The sequence below is a fragment of the Cryptotermes secundus genome, unplaced genomic scaffold, assembly GCF_002891405.2.
Source record: "Cryptotermes secundus unplaced genomic scaffold, Csec_1.0 scaffold1485, whole genome shotgun sequence".
Classification (NCBI taxonomy): domain Eukaryota; kingdom Metazoa; phylum Arthropoda; class Insecta; order Blattodea; family Kalotermitidae; genus Cryptotermes; species Cryptotermes secundus.
In genome coordinates, this window is record NW_019738367.1 from 9597 (window position 1) to 32780 (window position 23184).

Genomic DNA, 23184 nt, shown 5'->3' on the forward strand with positions numbered 1-23184 from the left:
TTTAAGCCGTGGGTCCCGTGTCGTAGATTTACGGCACGTAAAAGAACCTCATGTCTCTAGGAGACCTCTGAGCAAAATTAGGCCAAGTTTCCCGCCCAACTAGTTTCCAATTCCTCCCGTAGATGGGGGAAGTATCAGGTACCACTGCCAGAGGAGGGGGGACCTCTCTGACAGAAAGGGACTAAAGTATTAAATACCACTGCCAAGTAGAGGGTAGAAACCTTGCTGGCAGAAAGGGACTAGGAACCCCTGCCAGAGGAGGGACGACCTCGCTGACGGAAAGGGACTAACTATTAGATACCACTGCCAGTAAGAGGTTGGAACCTCGCTGGCAGAAAGGGGCTGATAGTAAGCACCAGTACCGGTAGGGTATGGAGACAGTAGAAATTAAAGGGGGACGCACAATGGACCAGTAACCGGTCTAAGTGCATGGGGAAACCCACCCCCTCAATACGGAATACGACCATCATCAGGTGTCTTCTATCTTGCTAAAATTGTTGCACTGTACGTCAAAATTTCGTATCGCATGTGAACGCGATATTTCCCGATTAAAATAAATTCACAGTAGTTCAAACAAATGAATTAGCATCGCAATATTTTCCTCCTGGTCATCTTTTTTCTCACGCCGTCTCAACCGGTCTCAACTACCAACATATTATGACAGGATCATTATTATTATCTTCCATTACAGAAGGTATAAATGCACGAAATTAAGAGATACAATTGTGCATTAAGTCGGACGAACATACCCACTTAAAACGATGTGAGTAAATAATCCAACAAGTTTCCTCAGTGTGCGCCTGCTAATCTGAAAAGAATTTGCCTGCTTGAAATCAGCGATTTTTCTCGGAAATTGTGGTTGTGTTGCAGTTGCCAATTTCCTTAGTATGCATTCGCCCTTATAGATTTAATAGGTATAACTTTTCTTTAATGAGAGTTACAAAGTAATGTGGCCGCGCCATAGCTCAAGCGGTTAGTTGTTGGCTTCCCGCCGCGGAGGCCCGGGTTCGATACCGGGTCTGGTCAGGTGGGATTTGTGGTGGGCTAATTGGCGCTGGGGAAGGTTTTCTCAGAGTACTTCGGTTTCCCCTGCCAATCTTCATTCCACCAATTGCTCCATATGAAATTCAACTACTTGGTATCTGTGGTATGCTGTGATGCTATGGATATGTACCGTGTTTTCATAGTTATTCACCCTAATTGCAGATGGCAGAAGTAACTCCAGGGCAACGAAAGGAAGTTCTTTTGTTTACACTTTACGTTTAAGAATTTGTAGAGAAAGTGCAATGCGAATTATAGCTCATCTAAGATTGGCTAAGATGGTGCTTTGATTGAAACGTCAAAAGTAGCAGTATTTAATACTTAAAGTTCTGGAAGAATAGGAATTAAATCTGTCAGACGTATCTAACCTCTAACCCTGTGTGTGTCGGGATAAGTTGAGATGCCACCGAAATTCAAATTTCAAGAAGGTATATTCGTTTAAATTTGTAATTTATGTATACAGACTTAGAACACATGCCCTAATTGGCAGGTTGTTTTGAACAATAGCAGGCCGTTTGGTTGGATATGCCCACATGAACATTTACGTATGATCACCCTGCTAACTTACTTCGCGGTATAGTGCGTAGCACCCATGTATTCCACACTTCAATTGTAATATCAGTCAGAGGTGCACTTATCACAGTTGAAACCTTCAACAGTCCCTCCAGGGAAATCATATTGCTATAAAGTACAGTAAAGTAAAGGTCATTCATTCTTTCATTCATTCATTCATTCTTTTATTAATCCTGTAGATCATGATACAATGATATAGGACAAGTCTTTCAGCTAATATACATTGTTAAATTACAGCAATCTTAATACTAAAAAATTATATAAGATATACAACATTTTATACATGATATACTATATACTTCTGCTTACATCAGTAGCCAATATTCAAGAATTCATCATTCAAATAGTCCTCCGTTGAGTAATAGCACCTCTGAGTAAGTAACTTCTTCAATTCCCTTGTGAACTGACTTTTGTTTTCTATTTCTTTTATGTTGTTAGGCAATTTGTTGTAAAAGATACAGCCAGCTACTGAAGGATTGCTATTATAAAGTTCTAAGTTGTGCCCATATGTATGATAGTCTTCATTGTTTCTTGTGTTATATGTATATATTTGTTCATTCACTGTGCAGTTACACTGTTTTTTTACATATAGGATTGTTTCTTGTATATATAGCGAGTATACTGTTAGTATCTTTAGATTTCTAAAGCTATCCCTGCACGATTCCAGATGTTTTAGCCCTGCAGTGTATCTTACTGCCCCTTTTTGGAGTCCAAAAATTCTTCTAGTGAAGGTCTTAGCACTATGTCCCCATACTATTATTCCATAAGATAGATGAGGATAGATCAAACTGTAATACAACATTCTTCTTTCATTTAAATTGAGTAATTTAGATAGCATGTTAATTATGAACAGGTTACGGCTAATTCTACTGCAGGTTTTTTTAATATGTAATTCCCAGCTCAAGGTACTATCTATTACTACTCCCAGGAAATTTGTGCTTTTTACATTTGATATTTCCCTGTTCTTTATTAGGATTTTTAGATTACACTCCTGCCTTCATTGTTTTGTCTGGAAGAGAATATAGTGAGTTTTAGATGGATTTATAAATAAATTATTTGTCTCAAGGTATTTCTCTACCACTCCTGTATTATTTGAAGTCGTGTTTTGGAGCTCATTCATATCTTGTCCTACATTCAGTATTGATGTGTCATCAGCATACATTATAATGTATATAATAATGTATATAATGTAATATATAATGTATAATGTATAATATGTATAATAATGTATATAAACGATATCCCACATCTAACACAAGGCAGATCAATAATTATTGATCTGCCTTGTGTTAGATGTGGGATATCGTTTATATACAAGATGAAGAGTAATGGGCCAAGGACCGATCCCTGGGGGACTCCGTAATTCACTGGGAGGCTACTTGACAAATATTCTTTCATACAATTGCTTTCTGTGTGTGTTACTTTTACATGTTGAGTTCTGTTTCTGAAATAGGATTTGATTAGCTTATGTGGTATACCACGGACTCCATATTTGTATAATTTATCCATGAGAATGTTATGTTGAATACAGTTAAAGGCTTTTGATAAGTCTAATAGTACACAGTTGCATTTTATTTTATCATTCAAACTTTCTATCATGCTTTCAATAATTGTGGCAATTGCATGGTTAGCAGATTTATTTTACCTAAATCTAAACTGAGATTTATTAAGTATATTGTGTTTTTCTAAAAATGCTATTAATTGGTTAGCTATTACTGTTTCCAGAACTTTTGAAAGGGCAGGTACAAGAGTAATTGGATGATAGTTATTTGCATCTTCTTTTATCCCGTTTTTGTAGATTGGTTTGACTACTGATTTTTTTAGTTTAGAAGGGAAGATGCCTTCTCTGATTGATGCATTGACCAATTCTAAGAGTGGCTTTATTATGTAAGGTGTACATTTTTTAGCAGATATGGCACGATGTCATCAAGTATCAGGTACCCCTGTAATAGACCATGGAGGCCAATCGGGTTGTGAGATGTTGAGGTTCCCACATTTTCTAGACAGTCGGCTCATAGATGGTGGCAAGATTGTGAGCCTTATGTGCCGGCTGCCCTTTACCCCCAAGAATATTCCTGGTACTCATTTCTGTTAGAGGCTGAGTCGACCCCAGTGCCGTAGTGCAACTGGAAGGATTAGGTCAATTGAAAAAAATCCACTGACCTCATCGGGACTTGAACCCGCGACCTTCTGGCTTGTAGCATAGTGCCAACTATGCTAGCACTTACCCCACCATATTGCTATAGGATAGCTAAAGTAGCTTGTAGAACATATTCTTGGTTTTCTGAAATGAATTACAATTTTGTCTCCATATTATGTTTTTACAATTATGTCATGTTGTGTTATTACTGTTCATAAGTAAAGTGACAATTTGGGACTGTGTACCTCAAACTAGTATGTTTTCCAGAGTCTTGACAGTCTTTGTATATTGGGCAGAAACAGGAAGGTATTTGTCTTTAAATTTTTAGCTGATTTTTACAACTGGCACTGCCAGTGTTGATCCAAAACTGTAATCATATTCCAAGGACTCATCAGTATTTTCTTAAGGAGATGAATAATAGCTTAGACCTCATCCAACTGCATTAGTTAACATACCTAGTGTCATAACATTAGACACAATTCTTATTTTACTAAGGAATACTTTACCAGAAGCAGACATTATAACATGTCTGTGAGCTTTTAAAAAAATTCAGACAAGCCATAATTGTGACTTTGATTAGGAAGACAATAACATGACAGCTTTGAAAGCATGAAGGTTGTAAATGGTGACACTTAAAATATTACTTTTTATTGTATTCTTAAAAATATGTTATGGTATAAGGCTTTTTTAGTTAGAAATATTGAAATTCTGAGACCACGTCATTGAAGTAGCATAAATCATTAGTCTGCTGTAGGTTTTAATGTGTACTTCTAAAAGTCTGGAAACTGCTGATGGCAAGAATTTGATAAGGTAGAATGGTTCTGTTCTATTGTGTGTGTCCGTATCAGTTGTGTTTTAGAATTTTATTTACGAGTATTTGTTGCCTTTTTATGATAGGAGATAATTTGCTGGCTTTGTAATATTGAAGTCTTCAGACATCTCCATTCTTCTAAATATCAGATGATGTTTGAAGTATGCTGTGACTGCTTTCTCACAAATCCTTTCTAGTTTATAATTTATTTTATTTAACCCCTATAGCTGTTACAGTTTTGTTTACTCATGTAATTATAGATCCATTTATAATACTGTTTTATATTGCACAAATAAAAATGAGGCCAACAGTAATACTGAGTATTGTTGCATAACTGAAGAGTGTGTGCCAGTCACAATAACCAATTTACCTTAAAACCTGTAAAGTCAACAAAATTCACATGGCATTTTTTGTGTATACAGGATTTTTGGAGAATCACATGGTCATAACAGTGTCCTTTAAGAAACAAAAGAAAAAGACCTGGTGTGTTACCGATAAATTACACTTTTGGCCTACTATGTGTTCTTATGAGATCAAAATGCCATCTTTGTGTGTCACCCTCTCAACTTTGAAAAAACTGAATAAATGTCATGTCATTATGCCTACATTGGCATATTATGCCAATGTAGGCCACTCCCACTTCATTTTAATTTCTTGTAAGGTGGGAGCAACACTAGTGTTGCTTAATAAGGGGCCCTGAAATTATGTATGATAATACAAGTAGATCTTTGAAAAGTGTGAAAATGTTTTTGATGTAATAGCTGATGAACTATGGAGCTAGAAATATGAAATTTAGTATGCAAATAGATTATAAACATTTATATAAATTTTGTATGAAATAGTATCAATATGTCGACAGTTATAAGCCTGGGAATGATTCGAAACTTTGAGGTTATATCCAATAAATAATGTAGACACATACATGTATATGTACTTAAACTGTACTCACTTCTTCCATCACTAACTGAATGTTGCATCATAATGATTATTATGCTTCCTTTGGGAAGTCTGAATTTTAGTTTGAAGGCTTGTTATCCAAACTGAGAGTTTTCTTGGTTTTCCTCAGTTACTTCAGACAAATGATGAGGTAGCCAATGATCACTTCCATTAACATGACTGCTAGTTCATTTGTAATTATTCCACATTCATTCTATCTGTCATTTGGCACTATGTAATTTATACATTTTGTAAAATGTTATTAATTAGTCAGAGAAACAGTTCTTATCTCTGTAGAGTACATATATTTAACAGTTGAAATTGTGAATGCATCTGCTACATACTTTTGTTGCGTTTGGAGCTGGATGGATGTTGCAGTAATCATAGTGAGATTAAATGCTTATGATAATTTTTGTTGAGAAAAGTTAAAGCTATCCCTGTAACAGGTCGTGGAGGCCCATAGGTTTGTGAGACGTCAAGGCTAACTCATTTTCTAGATAATCGGCTCACAGATGGCAGTGTGGTTGTCAACCTTATGTGCCGGCTGCCCTTTACCCCCAGGAAGATTCCTGGTACTCATTGCTGTTAGAGGCAGAGTCAACCCCAGGGGCATAGTATGGCTAGAAGGATTAGATCAATTAAAAATCCAGTGACTTGATTGGGAATCAAACCCACAACCTTCCAGCTTGTAGCATAGTGCCTAAACCGACTACCCTACCATGTGCCACCTATATTTGTTGTTAACCAACTTAATCAATGCTCCCATAGTAAAATCCGAAGGTACAACAATGCTAATACCCAAATTATCACTTGCATTTCTCACTGTCCCTGTGCAACTTCATTGACGTATTGCACTTCAAAGCATTTGTCACTTCCTGTTATTTGAACACTATATGTTTTGGTCCAACTGACCATCATCAGATGTACGAGTTTTAGAGGAAACTGCTGCTCCCCTGACATGCTGCACTTTGCAATTTAAAGGTGTAAAGTACTTATAAATAATTAAAACTATTTTTAAAATATCATGTTACGATTATTTTGTTGCATGCATGTGATTATTGGTCTGGTGTACATATCTGTAATATATGTGTTATTAGTGTTTTGTTTGCCAAGTGAATATTTTGTGTTATGTACTGTTCTTCTGTCACTGTAGTTATACCGTTACTCACATTTTGTTGGTGTCTTAATTTTTCTTTGGTGCTTTGTGTACCTGTGAGAAGTGTGAGTGCTAATTTAGAATGCACAATATAACTGGTTGCTGTAGTATAATGAGTCAAAGGCCACACCATAGCTCAAGTGGTTAGTCACTGTCTTCCCACTGCGGCGGCCCAGGTTCGATCCCGGGTCAGGTCAAGTGGGATTTGTGGTGGACAAAGTGGTGCTGGGTCGAGTTTTCTCTGAGTGCTTCGGTTTCCCCTGCCAATCTTCATTCCACCAAAATCTCCATCGTAATCACCCGGGGCAGGCTACAATAGGCCAATCAGTGGCCACCATGCCGAGTGGATCCAGTTGAACTCCACCCCCTACTAAGTGAAATAATAACTCAAAACCTGCTTTCACAATATATATCACTGAATGTAGCAGTTGAATGAGTAACACTCCTATGTCGTATTTAAGAATCCCGTGTTCAAATCCTGGCCCTCACTGTATGTTGTAACTGAAGTTTCTTGGTTTTTTTTTTCAGTCCTTCCAGGCAGATGCCAGCATAATACGGCAATACCCCGCATAGTCCAGCTTCAATCAGTCCGGATTCACTATAGTCCGGTTTGAAAATTTCAAAACAATCTAAATTTTAATTGAGCAAAATAAAAATAAATTCTAAAAAATTAGTACACAAAATTATTTTTAATACATATATGATCGGTTTTTCCCTTTATACAATCAAGTCTCGTTTTGTGTGGTTTATTTTTATGTGGTTTTAAAGTTATGCGATACGATACATATTTCACTTTTTTCTGGGGTTCCCCGTTGTATATGTATGTACCTATGCTAGGGTCGTTCATTCTTGAGCTCTGGCAGCTATCACTGGAGGAGGTGGGGAGAGCACTACTTTAACGAAATTTTGGAAGAGCTACAACATCAGAAACGTTATTGAAAATATAGGCGAAGCATGGCGTGAATGAGGGCAGTATGGAAACATATGCCACATTGTGCAAATGATTTCATTGGTTTTGAAACTCATTTTGCTGAAGTCACTAATAACATAGTGGAAACTGGACAGCAACTTGGTTTCAGTGAGTTAGATTCCATCAACGTAATTGAGTGCATCAAATCGAACACTAATGAACTAGATAATGAAACACTTATTGAAATAGATGAAGAACGGGAGGACAACTTACACAACGATGACTGTGTTGAAGTGCCTGCACAAAAATTAACAGCTGAACAACTATCAAAAATTATTGGAATGGTTGAAACCTTGTCAGAGCATATTATGGAAGCATATCCCAATATTGAACATAGCCTTACAATTTGCCAAATGATAAACAATGCAATTCGTTGCTACAGAGAAATGTATGAAGAGAAAAGGCCAAAGAAGAAAAATGTGCAGACGTCAATATTGCAATTTTCATAGAATAAAAAATGAATTGCAAAAACAGGTTTTTTTAAAATTATTTTTAATAAAGACATTTGAATTTATTAATCACGTTTTATTTATTGAAAAACGGAGATTTTTTTTTGAACAAATTATCATTTTTTAATGTATTTAGTTCCTCGATAGTCCGGTTTCAAACAGTCTGGGAAATTGGTGGAACCGATTGCTCGGACTATGTGAGGTATTGCTGTACCTTGAATTAAGCCATAACTGCTTTCATCCGAGGCATAATTTCAGAGTTCATGAATCACTTTCATTCAGTGCTATACAATCTGAACTGTTAACAGCATAATTAAATATACCACAAAAGTAATTAAAGAATGTAATATATAGCTTAGTGTTATCTTACCATCTTCTTTGTGGTCTTTCGTATGGTTGCTGTGCAAAAGGTTTCACCATTAAAATTGAGTATGTTTTATAAAAGATTACCAACTCTGTCCACTGTGATCAATAAATGTTTTCTTTTTTTAATCTTTCATTTTTGACACATTTCAGTTAGAGTGACCATTTTCAGGACATATCAATACAAGTGAAAACTACTATTACAATGTGATTGGCCATTATCAATACGAGGGGGGACCCAAAAATAACCGGAAACGACCTGTTGCGCATGCATGCTTTGTAGTTACAAGTTGTGCTGCTAGGTGGTGTTAGCTGGGGGTCTCCCGCAACTGTTAGTGAGCTGGCGTGAGTCTGAGTTAAGTGGTTTGTCTGTGGTGCTCTGTTGTGTGCGTTCCTGTTTCAACCCTTTGGCGATTAGTGAGATGGCCGACCAGAAGGAACAAAGAGTGTGCGTGAAATTGATGAAGATCGTCGAAAGACCATTGACCAACTTTCTGAGGAAACGAACATCTCATGGAGCACGGTCCAGCGAATTTTAACCGAAGGTTTGCACATGAGACGGGTGTCTGCAAAATTTGTTCCTCGCTTGCTCGGAGATGACCAAAGAGAAAACCGCGTGAATGTTTGCCGTGACTTGAAGAGTGAAGTGCAGTTTTCCCTAACAGAAAGCAAAATTTCACGCACACTCTTTGTTCCTTCTGGTCGGCCATCTCACTAATCGCCAAAGGGTTGAAACAGGAACGCACACAACAGAGCACCACAGACAAACCACTTAACTCAGACTGACGCCAGCTCACTAACAGTTGCGGGAGACCCCCAGCTAACACCACCTAGCAGCACAACTCGTAACTACAAAGCATGCGCGCGCAACAGGTCGTTTCCGGTTATTTTTGGGTCTCCCTTCATACATACAGACACTACTATTACCATGTGATGAATATAATATATTATATATTGTGACATGCCACCAGGAAGGACAGACGATAAGATGTCCATCACTGGTAAGCGGCTAACAATTCCTAGGCAGCAATGCCTAGGAAATCATTGCCCCGGAGATGAAAGTCTAACAGTGGGGTTTCTACCATTACAAAGAGGCTAGCAATATCTGAGCAACGAATTGTTGGACACAGTAAACATGTATTCCCATGACAACAAGAAAATCGTTTGCATAGCAGCGAGAATAGTGTATTCCCACAGCAACAAGAGATTTGTTTTCATAACAGCAGGTGAAACTGAACCCTTCAACAAGGTGTTCTCTGTTCAGCCCTAGTGCAGGATATAACAGTCCAACTTCAGCAGAAGACCAGTTAGTTTGTATCCGACTAGAGCAGGAGTCAGTCTAGCTTCAAAGAACGAAGAGCCAGGATGCTCCACCAAGATTAGCGGTGCACGTGTAACATCTGAAGAGGAAACGTCTGAAGGCATTATAAGTGCGAATAATTGCATTAGTGAGTGTAAAGCATGCTTGTCCAATAAACATTCATCCAAATCCAAGACCCACACAATTTCTTGTTGTGTTGCCTAGGAAACATGCGACAGTATTTTTTTCTTAAACTGTACTTGTAAATAAACTAATTATAATAATTTATAAATATTTTAATAAATTCATGCACGTCTCTGTAATTGTTTAAAGGCTAATATTTTATATTCAAGACATTGTAATAGTAGTGTCTGTATGTATTGATAATGACCAATCACATTGTAATAGTAGTTTCCACATGTATTGATATGTCCTTCTGAAGATGGCCACTCCGACTGAAACATGTCAAGGATGAAAGATTAAAAAAAGAAAAACACATTTACCAATCACACTGGACAGCATTGATAATCTTTTATACTATTACTAGTGTGACGGACCAGGATGAACCAAGTCAAATTTATTGAGTATGAATTACTTTCCTGCCCCCTAACATATGTAAGGTATATAATTTCATATATTGAAACAATATCCAGGCCCTCTGTTTGAAACTGGGTTCAGTTAGTAGCAGTCAGTTTCCAATAAGAGGTGAATCAGTAAAGAAGTAAAAAAGTAGTTTAAATAAGGTCGTTGGGATTCGACAAGTGCTGAAAGCAGACATATGAATGAATGAATGAATGAATGAATGAATGAACGACTGAATGAATGTAAGGGGTGGGCCTTCTCGGCCCTTACACCGCGACCTACAGTGATCTATTGTACTTCCCCTTTTGATTATCCCCTCAGCAATCCTGCACTTCGAATGAAGTGCAGGATTTTGTACGTGGGGCATGAAAATAGTCACTTCGTTCCATAAAGTATTGATCCAAGTGACATAATCTTAAATAAGCTAAGGCCTCACATTCTCACAGGATGTGTGGCTGTTTCATTTTCTTCTTGACGCCTCTCACAAGTGGGAGTATTACTTAGTGCCAGTTTGAAGAGGTTTCCTTTAAGGTGACAGTGTCCTGTCAGTATTCCCACCACCCAATGTAGCTGGTTCCTGTTTAACTTCAACAGTTCCTTCGCTCTTTTAGCAGAAGGTCCTCATATGAGTCCCTTTGCTTGCCTGATTCCAGTCAAGGATCCCCAGTATTTCTTGTGCTTTTTTTTATTGCTAGTGGGGTGGAACTAAGTCCCTTGTACTGCAGCTACTTCTGGCCTATTGTACCAGCCCAAGATGATAGGTGAGGGCGATTGTGGAGCAATTGGTGGAATGAAGATTGGCAAAGAAACCAAAGTACTTGGAAGAAAACCTGCCCCAGCGCCACTTTGTCCACCACAAATCCCACTTGACTAGACCCGGGATCGAACCTGGGCCACAGTGGTGAGAAGCCAGTGAATAACCGCTTGAGCTATGGCGCGGCCTTTCTTGTGCTTCGTATTTGTCCAGTCCCTGATTGCCATCGAACCGGTTACACCAAAATTTCAGCAAAAACAATAATAATAATACAAAAGAACATGGAAGCAACTGCACAGAAATCAAGAATATTTAGTTGCGACCGCGGGCAACCTTACCCTTACCAGCCAGACCGAAAACTATCCAAACATTATTTAGAATTACAAAGTTCAAAACAGAATTTCCGTCCCAAGTCCTCCGGCTGCCGGTAAGCAACCACTCGTGAGTAGGTCTACCTTCAGACTGCTGACACCTGCTCCCTTCCTAGACAGTCATGGAGAGGGAAGGAAAATTACATGGTCAAGATAGGTAGAAATAACGGTAAAGACGTCAGCATAATGCCGGTGGGGATGCAGGTTAAGGAATGGATGCCGGGTTGCAACACGCATGATCCAGCTGAGTACAGCATGGCTTACTCATATGAGTCCCTTTGCTTGTCTGAGTCCAGTCAATGATGTCCAGTATTTCCTGTGATTCATATTTGTCCAGTCCTTGATTGCCTCTATGGCAACTCCTATAGAGATGCCACAGGCTGTTTCAGGTCCTATGAATGGATGTTCAGCTCCAATCTAAGCCAATTGATCTGCTGTTTCATTTCCAGCAATACTCTCATGCCCCATCACCCATATCAGTTGTACCCTGTTATGTTAGGCCAGTTCCATGAGAGTTTGGTGCCAATCCCACACCAATTTTGAGTTGATATGGTGTTTGTCAAGCGCTTTAAGTGCAGCTTGGCTGTCAGATAGAATGTAAATGTTCCTATTTCTGTAGTTCCTGTCTAGATTCTCCATAATACATGCCATAATGGCATATACTTCTGCCTGAAATACTGTTGTGTAGATCCCAAGGCTGAAAGTGAGTTTCCACCTCGTGCCATAGCAGTACACACCAGCTCCAGTGCTCTTATTTATCTTGGAACCATCTGTATACCAGATCAGTCCCCCTTTTCTATTGGGCCGAAACCCGTCCTCCCACTCACTCCTGTCAGGAAATCTGACTGTGAAGGGTTTTCATATACATGTCTCAGTGTCATTTTGTCAGACCCCATTTGTAATATGGGTTCTTTTTTCATGTTCTTTTTTATGTATGCATGTCCGAAACTATTGGATTTAGGTTTCCATTGATCACTTCACTGGAGACGGTAGATTCCTACCCTGGCCTCTGCCTCCAACTGTATATGCAGTGGTGGGAGTCCAAGGAGTGTCTCCATTGCAGCTGTTGAAGATGTTTGAATTGCTCCTGTGATACCCAAACAAGCCAACCTTTGCAATTTGCTAAGTTCTGCCTTCCTTGTCTTGAGTTTAACTCTGGGTCACCATACTGTGGTGCCATATGTAATTATGGGTCTTACAACTGCAGTGTATATCCAATGCACAACCTGCGACTGGAGTCCCCAAGTTTTACCAAACATGCTTCTGCATGTCCAAAAAGTCTTATAGACTTTATTGATGACCTTATCCATCTGATTTTTCCATGTCAGTCTCTTGTCTAATACTAGGCCAAGGTACTTGACATTGCCGGAGAGCTGGATCGTTTTATTGAAGAGGGTTGGTTCCTTAAGGCCCTTATATTTCTCTTCCTGGTAAACGGTATAATTACCATCTTATTAGGATTTCACACCATAGTTGGAATGTGTACAGAACTGTTTGAAGACACTCTGATATTGTCAAAAGGAATTTTCCGTTTATGAGGATTGCTATATCATCAGCATATCCTACTGTATAATACCCATCATCATTAAGTCCCCACAGGAGATTGTCGACAACCAGGCCCCACAGCAGAGGTGAGAGCACGCCCTCCTGCAGAAGCCCCCTAGATGTGGATGTCCCCAGGGTGTCTCCTGATAATGTAGCAGTTATGGTTCTGCTTTCCAGCATAGCACTGATCTATCTGCATATTGCAGGCTCTGTGCCATGCTTTCCAGCGGCCTGTTTGATTGTATCAGATGAGGTTCTATCGAAAGCTCCCTCTCTCAAAGAATGCTCCTAAGGCAATATCCTTGTGTTCGATCGCACTTTCTATGCATGTTACCACATTGTGTATTGTGGTTTCAGTAAATTTACCTGTTTGGTAGGCATGCTGGTTTCGGTGTAGAGGATATGTCCTCAACGCCCCCATCCCTGATATGCCTATCCACTATTTTCTTCATCGTTTTCAAAAGGAAAGACGACAGGCTGATAGGATGATAAGCCTTAGCCTCGGTGTAATCAAGTTTCCCGGGCCTTGGGATAAACATCACCCTAACTTACCTCCAGGCCATGGGGATAAAACCGTATGCCATGCAGGCTCTATATATGAGGCAACTATACTATCAGTGATTTGGTTGGTAAAGTTGAGAAGATACCAAGAAAATCATGGGTTACACAGGAGATGATGAGAAAATGGAGGAGCGAAGGAAATGGAAGAATGTCAACAATGAAGAAGGCAGGAGGAAATACAGGAGACTGAGGAATGAATTGAAAAGAGCCACGGACAGGGCCAAAAAGGAATATCTTGAGAAGATATGTAATGAGATTATAGAATTTCAAAAAACGGGACATTATCATTTGATGTACATGAAGACAAAAGAACTAGGATGGAAAGAGAATCATGGGATTCAAAATGTTGGCATCGAAGACTCCCAGGGGAATAGAATAGTAGATCAGAGGAAAGTGCTGAAAATTTGGGAAAATTATATTTCAGAACTATATGATCGACCTAATCGGCCAGAAACCTTAGAAGTTGAACCGGAAGAAGAAGTAGATACAGACGAGAAAGGACCATATATTTTACAAAGTGAGGTGGAAAAAGCTATCAAGGAAATGAGGAAGGGAAAGGCTACAGGAGATGATGATGTACCTGGAGATGTGCTCAAGTTACTGGGAGAAGGTGGTTTGAAAACACTGACAAAACTAATGAACACCATATATGAAAGTGGAGAGTGGCCCAAGGACTTTACAGAAGTTACAATGATTGCCTTAAAGAAAAAGACAAAAGCTACAAAATGCAGCGACCATCGCACAATAAGTCTTATTGCACATACAGCAAAGATAATAGCAAAGATACTTAAAAGAAGAATTGAAAGGAAAATAGAGGATGTACTTGGAGAAGATCAGTTTGGATTTAGAAGAGGAAAAGGAACCAGGGATGCAATTGGGATGATGAGAATTATAGCGGAACGAACTTTGGAGATAGATGAAGAACTGTGTGTTTGCTTCATAGACTGGCAGAAGGCATTTGACCGGGTAAACTGGACCAAATTAATGCAGATCCTGAAAGAAACAGGTATCGATTGGCATGAAAGAAGATTGATTAGCAAATTGTACATGGATCAGAAAGTTAGAGTACGACTGGACAGGGGGGAGACAGGAAGTGTGCAGATTGGAAGAGGAGTTCGACAAGGATGCTGTTTATCACCAATTCTGTTCAACTTGTACAGCGAATGCCTTACCAAGGAAGCTCTGGATGGGCTCGGTGACTTCAAAGTAGGAGGGCAAATTATTCAAACTGTGAAATATGCAGATGACCTTGTGTTAATGGCTAAGGAAGAAACTGTGCTACAGGGCATGATTGATAGACTAATTGAAATTGGAAGGTGCTATGGCATGGAAATGAATGTGGAGAAAACAAAAGTAATGAAAATTTCGAGACAACCAACCCCAGTCACAATAAAGATAGACCAAAAACAAGTGGAGAATGTGAAATGTTTTAAATATTTTGGTAGCTTGTTAACAGATGATGGAAGGTGTACTTGTGAAATTAAATCCAGGATTGCCATGGCAAAAGCTGCATTTAGCAAGAAGAAGAATCTTTTTACCAGCAAATTGGACTTAAATTTGAGGAAGAAACTAGTGAAATGCTACATTTGGAGCATAGCTCTGTATGGGGCTGAAACATGGACACTTAGGCCAGTAGATCAGAAATATCTGGAAAGTTTCAAAATGTGGTGTTGGAGAAGGATGGAGAAGATCAGTTGGACCGATTATGTGAGAAATGAAGAAGTGTTAATTAGAGTCAGTGAGCAGTGGAATATCCTACACGAAATAAGAAAACGGAAGGCTAATTGGATTGGTCATGTTTTACGCAGAAACTGCCTTCTAAAAGAAGTTATTGAAGGAAAGACAGAGGGGCGGATAGAAGTGGCAAGAAGACGAGGAAGAAGACGTAAGAAGATGCTGGATGACCTTGGGGACAGAAGAGGATACTGTCATTTGAAGGAGAAAGCTCTAGATCGCATTAAATGGAGGAATTGTTTTGGAAGAGACTGTGGACCTGTCTGACAGATTACTGATGATGATGATGAGGTGTGGAACTAAGAGTTCTGCCCCATGCTGCAAAAGTGCCGGTACAATTCCATCTGTTCCCGCTGACTTAAATGGTCTAAAGGTATTCAATGCCCGTCTGATTTTTGAATGGATAATTATGACTTTGGCCAGGTTCCAGTCTCCCCTGTTTGTCCTGCTTTGCCAAGTGCCCAGGGTTTGCTGTCCCTGTCCATCATCCAAATTATCAATCAATTTTGAATCAGGAAAGTGAACCCTGAATAATTCATTCAGTGTCTCTCTTCCTGTTTGAGTATACTGCCCGTTATGCAGCTTAATCGTGCTGACCTTATTGACGCCTGTTTTGCCATGATCCTCATGAGTCTGGCGCCGCCTGGTACATCATTGATCTCCTGGCAGTGCCTCCTCCATGAGAACTGCTTGGCTTTCCTTATTTCTTTCTTGTAACAGGTAAGGGCTTCCTTGTAGGTGTCCCACTGCCCTGTTCTTTTAGCTGTATTAAAAACCTTGTTTTGGTTCTAAGCCCACTCAGCTGTTTAGTCCACCAAGCTGCTCTCCTTGGTTTGTGAGTGGCCCTAGCTGGACAATTCCGATAAGAGGACGAGATAATAGCCTGTTGCAGCATCCTTTATTGTGCATATATTTGACGAGATGGTCTCCAGATTTACCTTTAGGTCGTCTTTGTAACACTCCCAGTTGGTTCTCTTAGGATTCCTATTAAGTAGCTTGAGCTACTGTAATGTTGCTTATTTGAAAGCATATATATATATATCTGTGATCTGATAGTGACGGCTCATCAGATACATGCCAATTACTTATCAGGTTACCTATTTTATTGGTCCCTAGTGTCAAGTCGATAACCTCCTGCCTATTGCAAACCACAAAGTTAGGCTCGTTACCTTGGTTTACAATATTAAGGTTCGAACTCACCAAATATTCCATGAGGCATTCTCCTCTTGGGTTGACGTCAGTGCTCCTCCACAATGTGTGGAGCGCATTGGCATCACACCCAATGATGAGCTGCTTTTTCCTAAGATGACAGTGCTCAAGGATGTCCCTCACTTCTTTGGAAGGTGGTGGTTCATCCAAGTCATATGGAAAGTAGGCTGAAGTGACAGTGAGCTCCTCATGGCCTCCGCCCAATGTGTATGTCATCCTCACCGTTGTTGTGTCTAGAACAAAACTCCAGCAAGGGTAAAGCATTAATATGATTATCAACATATATGCATGCTCTCACATTTTTCCCAGGTATGACAGAATAAACTGTTCCCCCTGATTTCGTTAAGCCTCTTATTTGGCCCCTATCTATCCAAAGTTCCTGAATAAGTGCTATGTCTACATTTCCCTCAGCAAGTAAAAAAAAGTGAAGCTATCCCTGTAACAGCCCTTGAAGGCCCATAGGGTTGTGACGTGTTGAGGGTCTCACATAATATAGACAATTGGCTCATAGATGGCGGTAAGATTGTCAGCCTTATGCGCCGGCAGCGCTTTACTCCCCAGGAAAATTATTTAATTAATTCCTGGTACTCATTTCTGTTAGAGGCTGAGTCGACCCCAGGGCCATAGTGCGGCTGGAAGGATTAGGTCAATTGAAAAAAATTTAATGACTTCATCGGGCCTTGAACCCGTGACCTCCTGGCTTGTAGCATTGTGCCTCAACCAACTACGCTACCATGTACCCCTCAGCAAGTTGTCGACATAAAATTGCCATAGCTGCCTTGCTGTGGTGTAGGTTAATGTGAATGAATCGTATGTTGTGTGTGTGTGTGTGTATGTATGTGTGTTATGTATTTATTCTGTAATGCTGGGAAAGGTGTCCTCCTCCATACCTTCTTCCACAGCCCCTTTTCTTTTATCAGACCTGGTTTCCTCCGGTCCCTGGTCCCTGATCTGGTAAGATCGGGTTGATGAGAGGATGGATTGTCTCCTTCTCATCAGATACCCTCTTCCGGTCAACTAAGAGAGTGGGTACATCATCTTCCTCCCCCACAGAGGCTGATTCCAAGGGTATATAACTGGGCACAGCAACTTCTTTATGCCACTGCGGCTCAGGATCTTGCAGGACCCTAACAGTTCCCTGTGAGAGTCCTGTGTAAACCCTATATCCAGTTCCCTTGATAACAGACAGGGCATCCCAATATATAAGGAGGATCAGTCTCTGCCCTTTCGGTTCAGATTTCCTATCCAGTATTCTCAAACACTTAGTATGGAGTCCTGGATTAAGATTCCTGATCCATTTCAGCAGCTCCACAGGGTTTGGGGCAACTTTGTCCTTCGTCCTGAGAGCCACCTTCACAGGTTTGTGCAAGTTCNATACTCTAGGGAGACAACTCAGATAGCTGAAGCTACCCCTATGGGAGTGCTCTCCTGCATTCATTCCGGGTACACCGTAGTAATACCCAAGGGTCATTATTCTGNAAGTAATCTTCAGCCTAGCCCCTCATTTTAATCTGTGATTATCTATGGTTCTAGCAAGCCACTGTCCAGACTGTTGGTCGGCACATGTATGTATTAATGCAGCTCCCTCCAGTCTGTATGATTTCAGGCATGGTAGTTCTCCCAAAGGAGTCCTACGTAACACCTCCCTCTATTAGCTTGTCTTCAGGGTACGTTACGTTTCCTTGAAGATAGCCGTGGCTTGGCCAACCTCACCGAGGATGGCATCATTACCACCTGTAACATGTGACCTAAGAAAGTGACATTTACCCCGCCAAAAGCAGATGTAGCAGTGTAAGCTTGAATAGAGACTACATATCCAATAACCACTCAACATACCCACCTCTGACTCACCACCAAATATCAACATAAGAGAAGACAGTTATATCATATATACAACATTGCTGAATCAAGATAAGAGCCAAAGAACTGAAATATAGTCATGAACAGTAACAAATCCAACACGACCTTATTTAAACTAAGGATGAGAAAATATCCAAAATATGATATTTCTATAAGCCTAATATTTTCACATTTTAATGATATTAACACTTTTGACATATTGTTAATATTTTAAGAGTTTAATATGTTTAAATACTTGTTATATACATTTTAAACAAGTTTAGGTTCAACATAGAACCAATTAATTTATGCATACAATGGTGAATAGTAAAAAGTGAGAGAAGCATGCTGTATTACCACTTTATATGTAACACATGACAAAAGCACAATATATGGATCCATATGGAAAGCAGAATTCAATAGTGTAAGACTTGTTTGTGTATTTCCTGATGATGGCTTCTTGAGCCGAATCATGTAGTGATGCTTTACAACCAAATGAACTCAGATATGCACAGTGGAATGTGAGTTATTTGGTGTTTGTTTTTGTTATGTTTGACAGGCAAAACAGAAACTCACATATATAGAGAAATTTAGAATACTAGGTTCAAGTGAAATTGGACCTAGCCTTTAAACTATAGTAGGTTCACATGAAACTCACATATCCTATTGCACAAGAATTCATTATTATTATTAATTTATTTTTTATTGTTGTGTATATGTGTGTGTTTTCTTTTTTTAGGAGAAAAGGTTCTTTGTTTTCATGGCCCCCTTATTTATGAAGCGAAATGCCTGGAAGCTGAGATGAAGGATAAGCAAATAAGATACTACATTCATTATGCTGGCTGGAACAAAAGGTACAGTTTTAAAATATACTGGCATCATAACAAATGAGAAAAATGCATGATAGTTCTGGGACAGGAGTCGTATCTCAAACCTAGTGGCAATAAGAACTATTTTGTTTATTCACCTTCAAAACACTGTTCAACAGCCATGTATTTGTGCCAATATTCATACAGTTGTTGGAATTATTTCTGGAAGCCCTAATATGTGACTTCCTGCAATGCAGTCTCCAAAGTCATTTGAACATCCACTGCATCCTTGGGAGTGATGCCTCTTGCAGTGAGTGCGCCATCCATTAGAAAGGTAATTTACATGATACAAGATTAGGAGAGTACGGCAGATGGGGAGCATCAGCATGCCATAGTTGATGAGTTGCAGCTAGACGAGCAGCATGCTAGGGCATTGTCTTGCAGTGAAATTGAATTTAACCACCCAAATTTTAGGATGATACAGCCAAATTGTCTTCTGTAGATGGGAAATCACCTCTCGAACCTGTCTGTGTTAACCTCAGCACCATCAGGAATGATTGGTTCCTCGGGCAGGCAGTCTCCTGCTTCTCACTGTAGAGGCCCAGTTCCAGTTCTAGGGCCAGTGCGTTTTATGTGGGATTTATGGTAAATAGAATGGTACTAAAGCAGGCTCTTCCATGGAAAATTCTGTTTTTTTCCTGCCAGTTGTCATTCCAACCCTTCTCCTCTGATCATTCATCCAGGGTTGGTGGAGTAGACCCATTTGGTATCATAATACTAAGAGTATAAAAGGAACATTAGGTGCCTCGTGTCCTCCTGGTATAAGAAGGCATCTGACATCACACTTTGCATGAAGTAATCCAGCTGGAACCTTATGATTCTTAGTGAAGTTGTCTACTTGTTGTTTATTTGTTGTTTAACATCAGATTTATTCATGTGTGACAGTCTTCTAAAAAAATCAGGATCATTGTTGCATTGATGTAATCACAACTCATCTGCATGCAGTCATTATATTGCTCCTGTCTAAGAATTCTTGGTACAATTTGTTGACAGATGCAGTGCATCTTTACATTGTAACATGTCAACGCACTGTCAGGCAACAGTTCGACAGGCAGACAATTATACAAATGTTTATAGCTTGTTACTAGGTGGCAGTCAGCACACTAATGGACTGACAAGATATCACATGACATATTTTCTGTGGAATCTGTGTCATCAACAACAGAATTGTGTTTCCTCTGTGATCTGTGCTGCTGCTGTTTAACGAAAGCTGTGAGCCTAAGTTCTGAGCGAATTATTACTAGAAGTAAAGTGACAGTGATGGAGTTATGAGGAACAGCTACTATTTACTAGTTGCAAGAGAGAAATAGTAGTGGCGGAAGTACGAGAACAGAGCGAATTGGAAACAGGAGTACAGAAGAATACAGGAGGTCAGCCTGTGAGAATTTAACATGTGATTTGAAGATTTTATGTGTGCTGTAGTTCAGTGATATCTGGAGTGAGACTGTAATAGTGCCTGCATTGTAGTTGTGGTACCAGGAGAGGACCAATGTGTATGTAAATTGGTGATAGAGCTTTTATTTAAATGTGATTAAGAGAGATTGTAACCAAAGTGCCACTAAATCCAATCTCTTGAACTAGAACCCATCATTCTCGTCACATGTACCACTCTACACATGACAATATCCTTACTGAGGATGGTGTATCAGCCACTAACTGAAATTTGAACTCTCCCTGCAGTCTTCTCAAGTGTCTTGACAGTGATCAGAGCCTCCCATTATCATTGTTCCGTAATATTGCAAGCTGTTTGCTCTGCTCATCTTTATGACTTTCCTTGGACATGTGGATTCTTCCCAAACATGGACAGGAATGTGTTTTCGTTTGTCATATGTATCTAGGAAATCTGCAGTGTTTCTATCACAAATTCTTCCAGTTACTGGTAAAATTTGATGTTAACCTGCTGCTTGGAGTGATCATTTTTTTATTTCAAAACATTCCACACTGTGGTCTCTCCTCTGGGATCTGTCATGCTCACTAGTCAAATAGCATTTGAACAGTTCCACTAACTGCATGTGGGAAATGTGCAAGTACTCTTACGTGTGAACAGGCTGCATCTTATCTGCTCCGGTATCGTTGTAGTCACTTGTGTCCGAAACTAGCAGTTATACATATTGAACCTGTATGAAGAAAGGGAAACCTGTGCCTCTTTTAACATTATGTATACTTCTGTTCTGAAATGAAATGTATCTCTTAAACATTATCATATGACTTACAGCTGGGATGAATGGGTACCTGAAAGTCGTGTGTTGAAGTACAATGAGGCAAATGTCCAGAAACAGAAGGAACTGCAGAGAGCTCATAAAGCCAATCCACAGTAAGTTTCATACTTTAAAGTTGCAGTTTTTAGCATTTATCAGCCAATTTGAGGTGTTATACACATAAGGTAAAAAGGTAAAGTTGTCCCTGTGCTTAACTAATCAAGCACTATGCCATGAAGTCATATAGAGGAGTGAATATATAGATCCATATTTTCTTGACCTCGGCACTAGTTGGAGATGAGTGGTCAGCTTCCCACCTTTGCTGCTCGGTCATACACGTGAGGTGGGTAATTACAAAGTAATTGCCATCAGTGAGTTCTAAATATATTTAAATACATTAATATCGAAGGTTGTAAGATTACCTTATAGCCAGAATTGATGTTGTGCCATCTGTTCAAAGTAGAATTCATATTTTGTGACTTGTCTTTATTGTAACATTTGAATGTTCATTATGGGTCAATGGATGAATTTTGGTCTTCTTAAACATTCATAGTGGAGGGTAAGGAGAACATGAACACTGTATTATATAGTCGCATTATTGTAACAATTTTCAGTTTTGACCTTTACCTCAATTGCAACAAGGGGAGAGAATACTATGACAAATGAAAATGTGGTAAATCTTATTCTGTTATTATATTCTGGTGATACTAATTCAGTTTGGTTAGTAAATTGTAGAAAGACTCTTCAGGACCAAAATTCATAAAAATTAGTGTACAGGAAATGTCTGTTAAATTCATGCAGATGAATGAACATAACAGTGACAATAGAGACTATTACATATTTGTAAAACTGCATCTGTGCTTCCAAACAAGAACTTGAAATGGGCATAGATGTTAGTAGACACCATGTACTTAGTTGAGGTTTCTGTGCCATCACACAATACATGTTATTTTCGCTGTTGTGTTATAAATGATTGCATTGAATGTATGAATGAGTCGGTCTGTTTATTATTTAAAATTAAAGACACGTGTTGTGTGATAGTACAGAAACCTTGACTGCATATTCACCACAAGATGCAAAGCATAATCCTTCTACTTAGTTCCACAGCTATTTTTTTTTTTTGTATGGTGAAGCTGTTCACAGTGTCTAATGAGATACTACAACTGTCAAAATTATATGTAGGAGTGAATTTGTGGCTCAGCATTTTAATAGTGTCATAATATGCATTCATTATTCGTTTGGGGTTTTCAGCTGATCTGGAGTAGTATACCTGGTTTTGGACTAGATTATCTGTGTAGTACTGAAAAACCATTTCGAACCCTGTTATGAACATTGTTAGCAGATTGCATTATGGTGTTTGCAGAGTGCATTTTCCTGTGTCTCCTGTCGGCTTATGATACTAAGTTGTTTCATATGGCTGCGCCATAGCTCAAGCGGCTAGTCGCTGGCTCCCCAACGCGGCGGCCCGTGTTCGATCCCAGGTCTGGTCAAGTGGGATTTGTGGTGGACAAAGTGGCGCTGGGGCAGGTTTTCTCTGAGTATTTTGGTTTCCCCTACCAATCTTCATTCCACCAGTTGCTCCACAATCAATTTTGTAAATACACACCGACTGGTAATTTCCAGTAGTTACAAATAAATGACTGGATCAACATGTCACTTAATGTGAACTTGACATAAATATGCAGTTATGTTTTAGTAATCAGTTGAATCATTATGGTATGTACACACTGATCAGGCTCTTGTGTTTACATCTCCTCATGTATGCTTACACCATAAACAAAAA

General features: G+C 39.4%; 1 protein-coding gene across 3 annotated transcripts in view; it reads left to right on the forward strand.

Annotated features, from left to right (window-relative positions):
- The first annotated feature begins 1118 nt into the window (after positions 1–1118).
- LOC111870999 (mortality factor 4-like protein 1) overlaps positions 1119–23184 on the forward strand; it is a 69548-nt gene continuing 47482 nt past the window's right edge. For 2 of the 3 annotated variants that reach the window (XM_023863704.2, XM_023863706.2), the window contains exons 1-3: positions 1119–1469; positions 19074–19188; positions 21419–21517. In XM_023863704.2, coding sequence (XP_023719472.1) covers positions 1442–1469; positions 19074–19188; positions 21419–21517 — 242 coding nt within the window. In that variant the 5' untranslated portion in view covers positions 1119–1441. Of the gene's footprint in view, positions 1470–1489; positions 1989–19073; positions 19189–21418; positions 21518–23184 lie in introns of those variants that run through there. The other variant, XM_023863705.2, reaches the window with a different exon arrangement.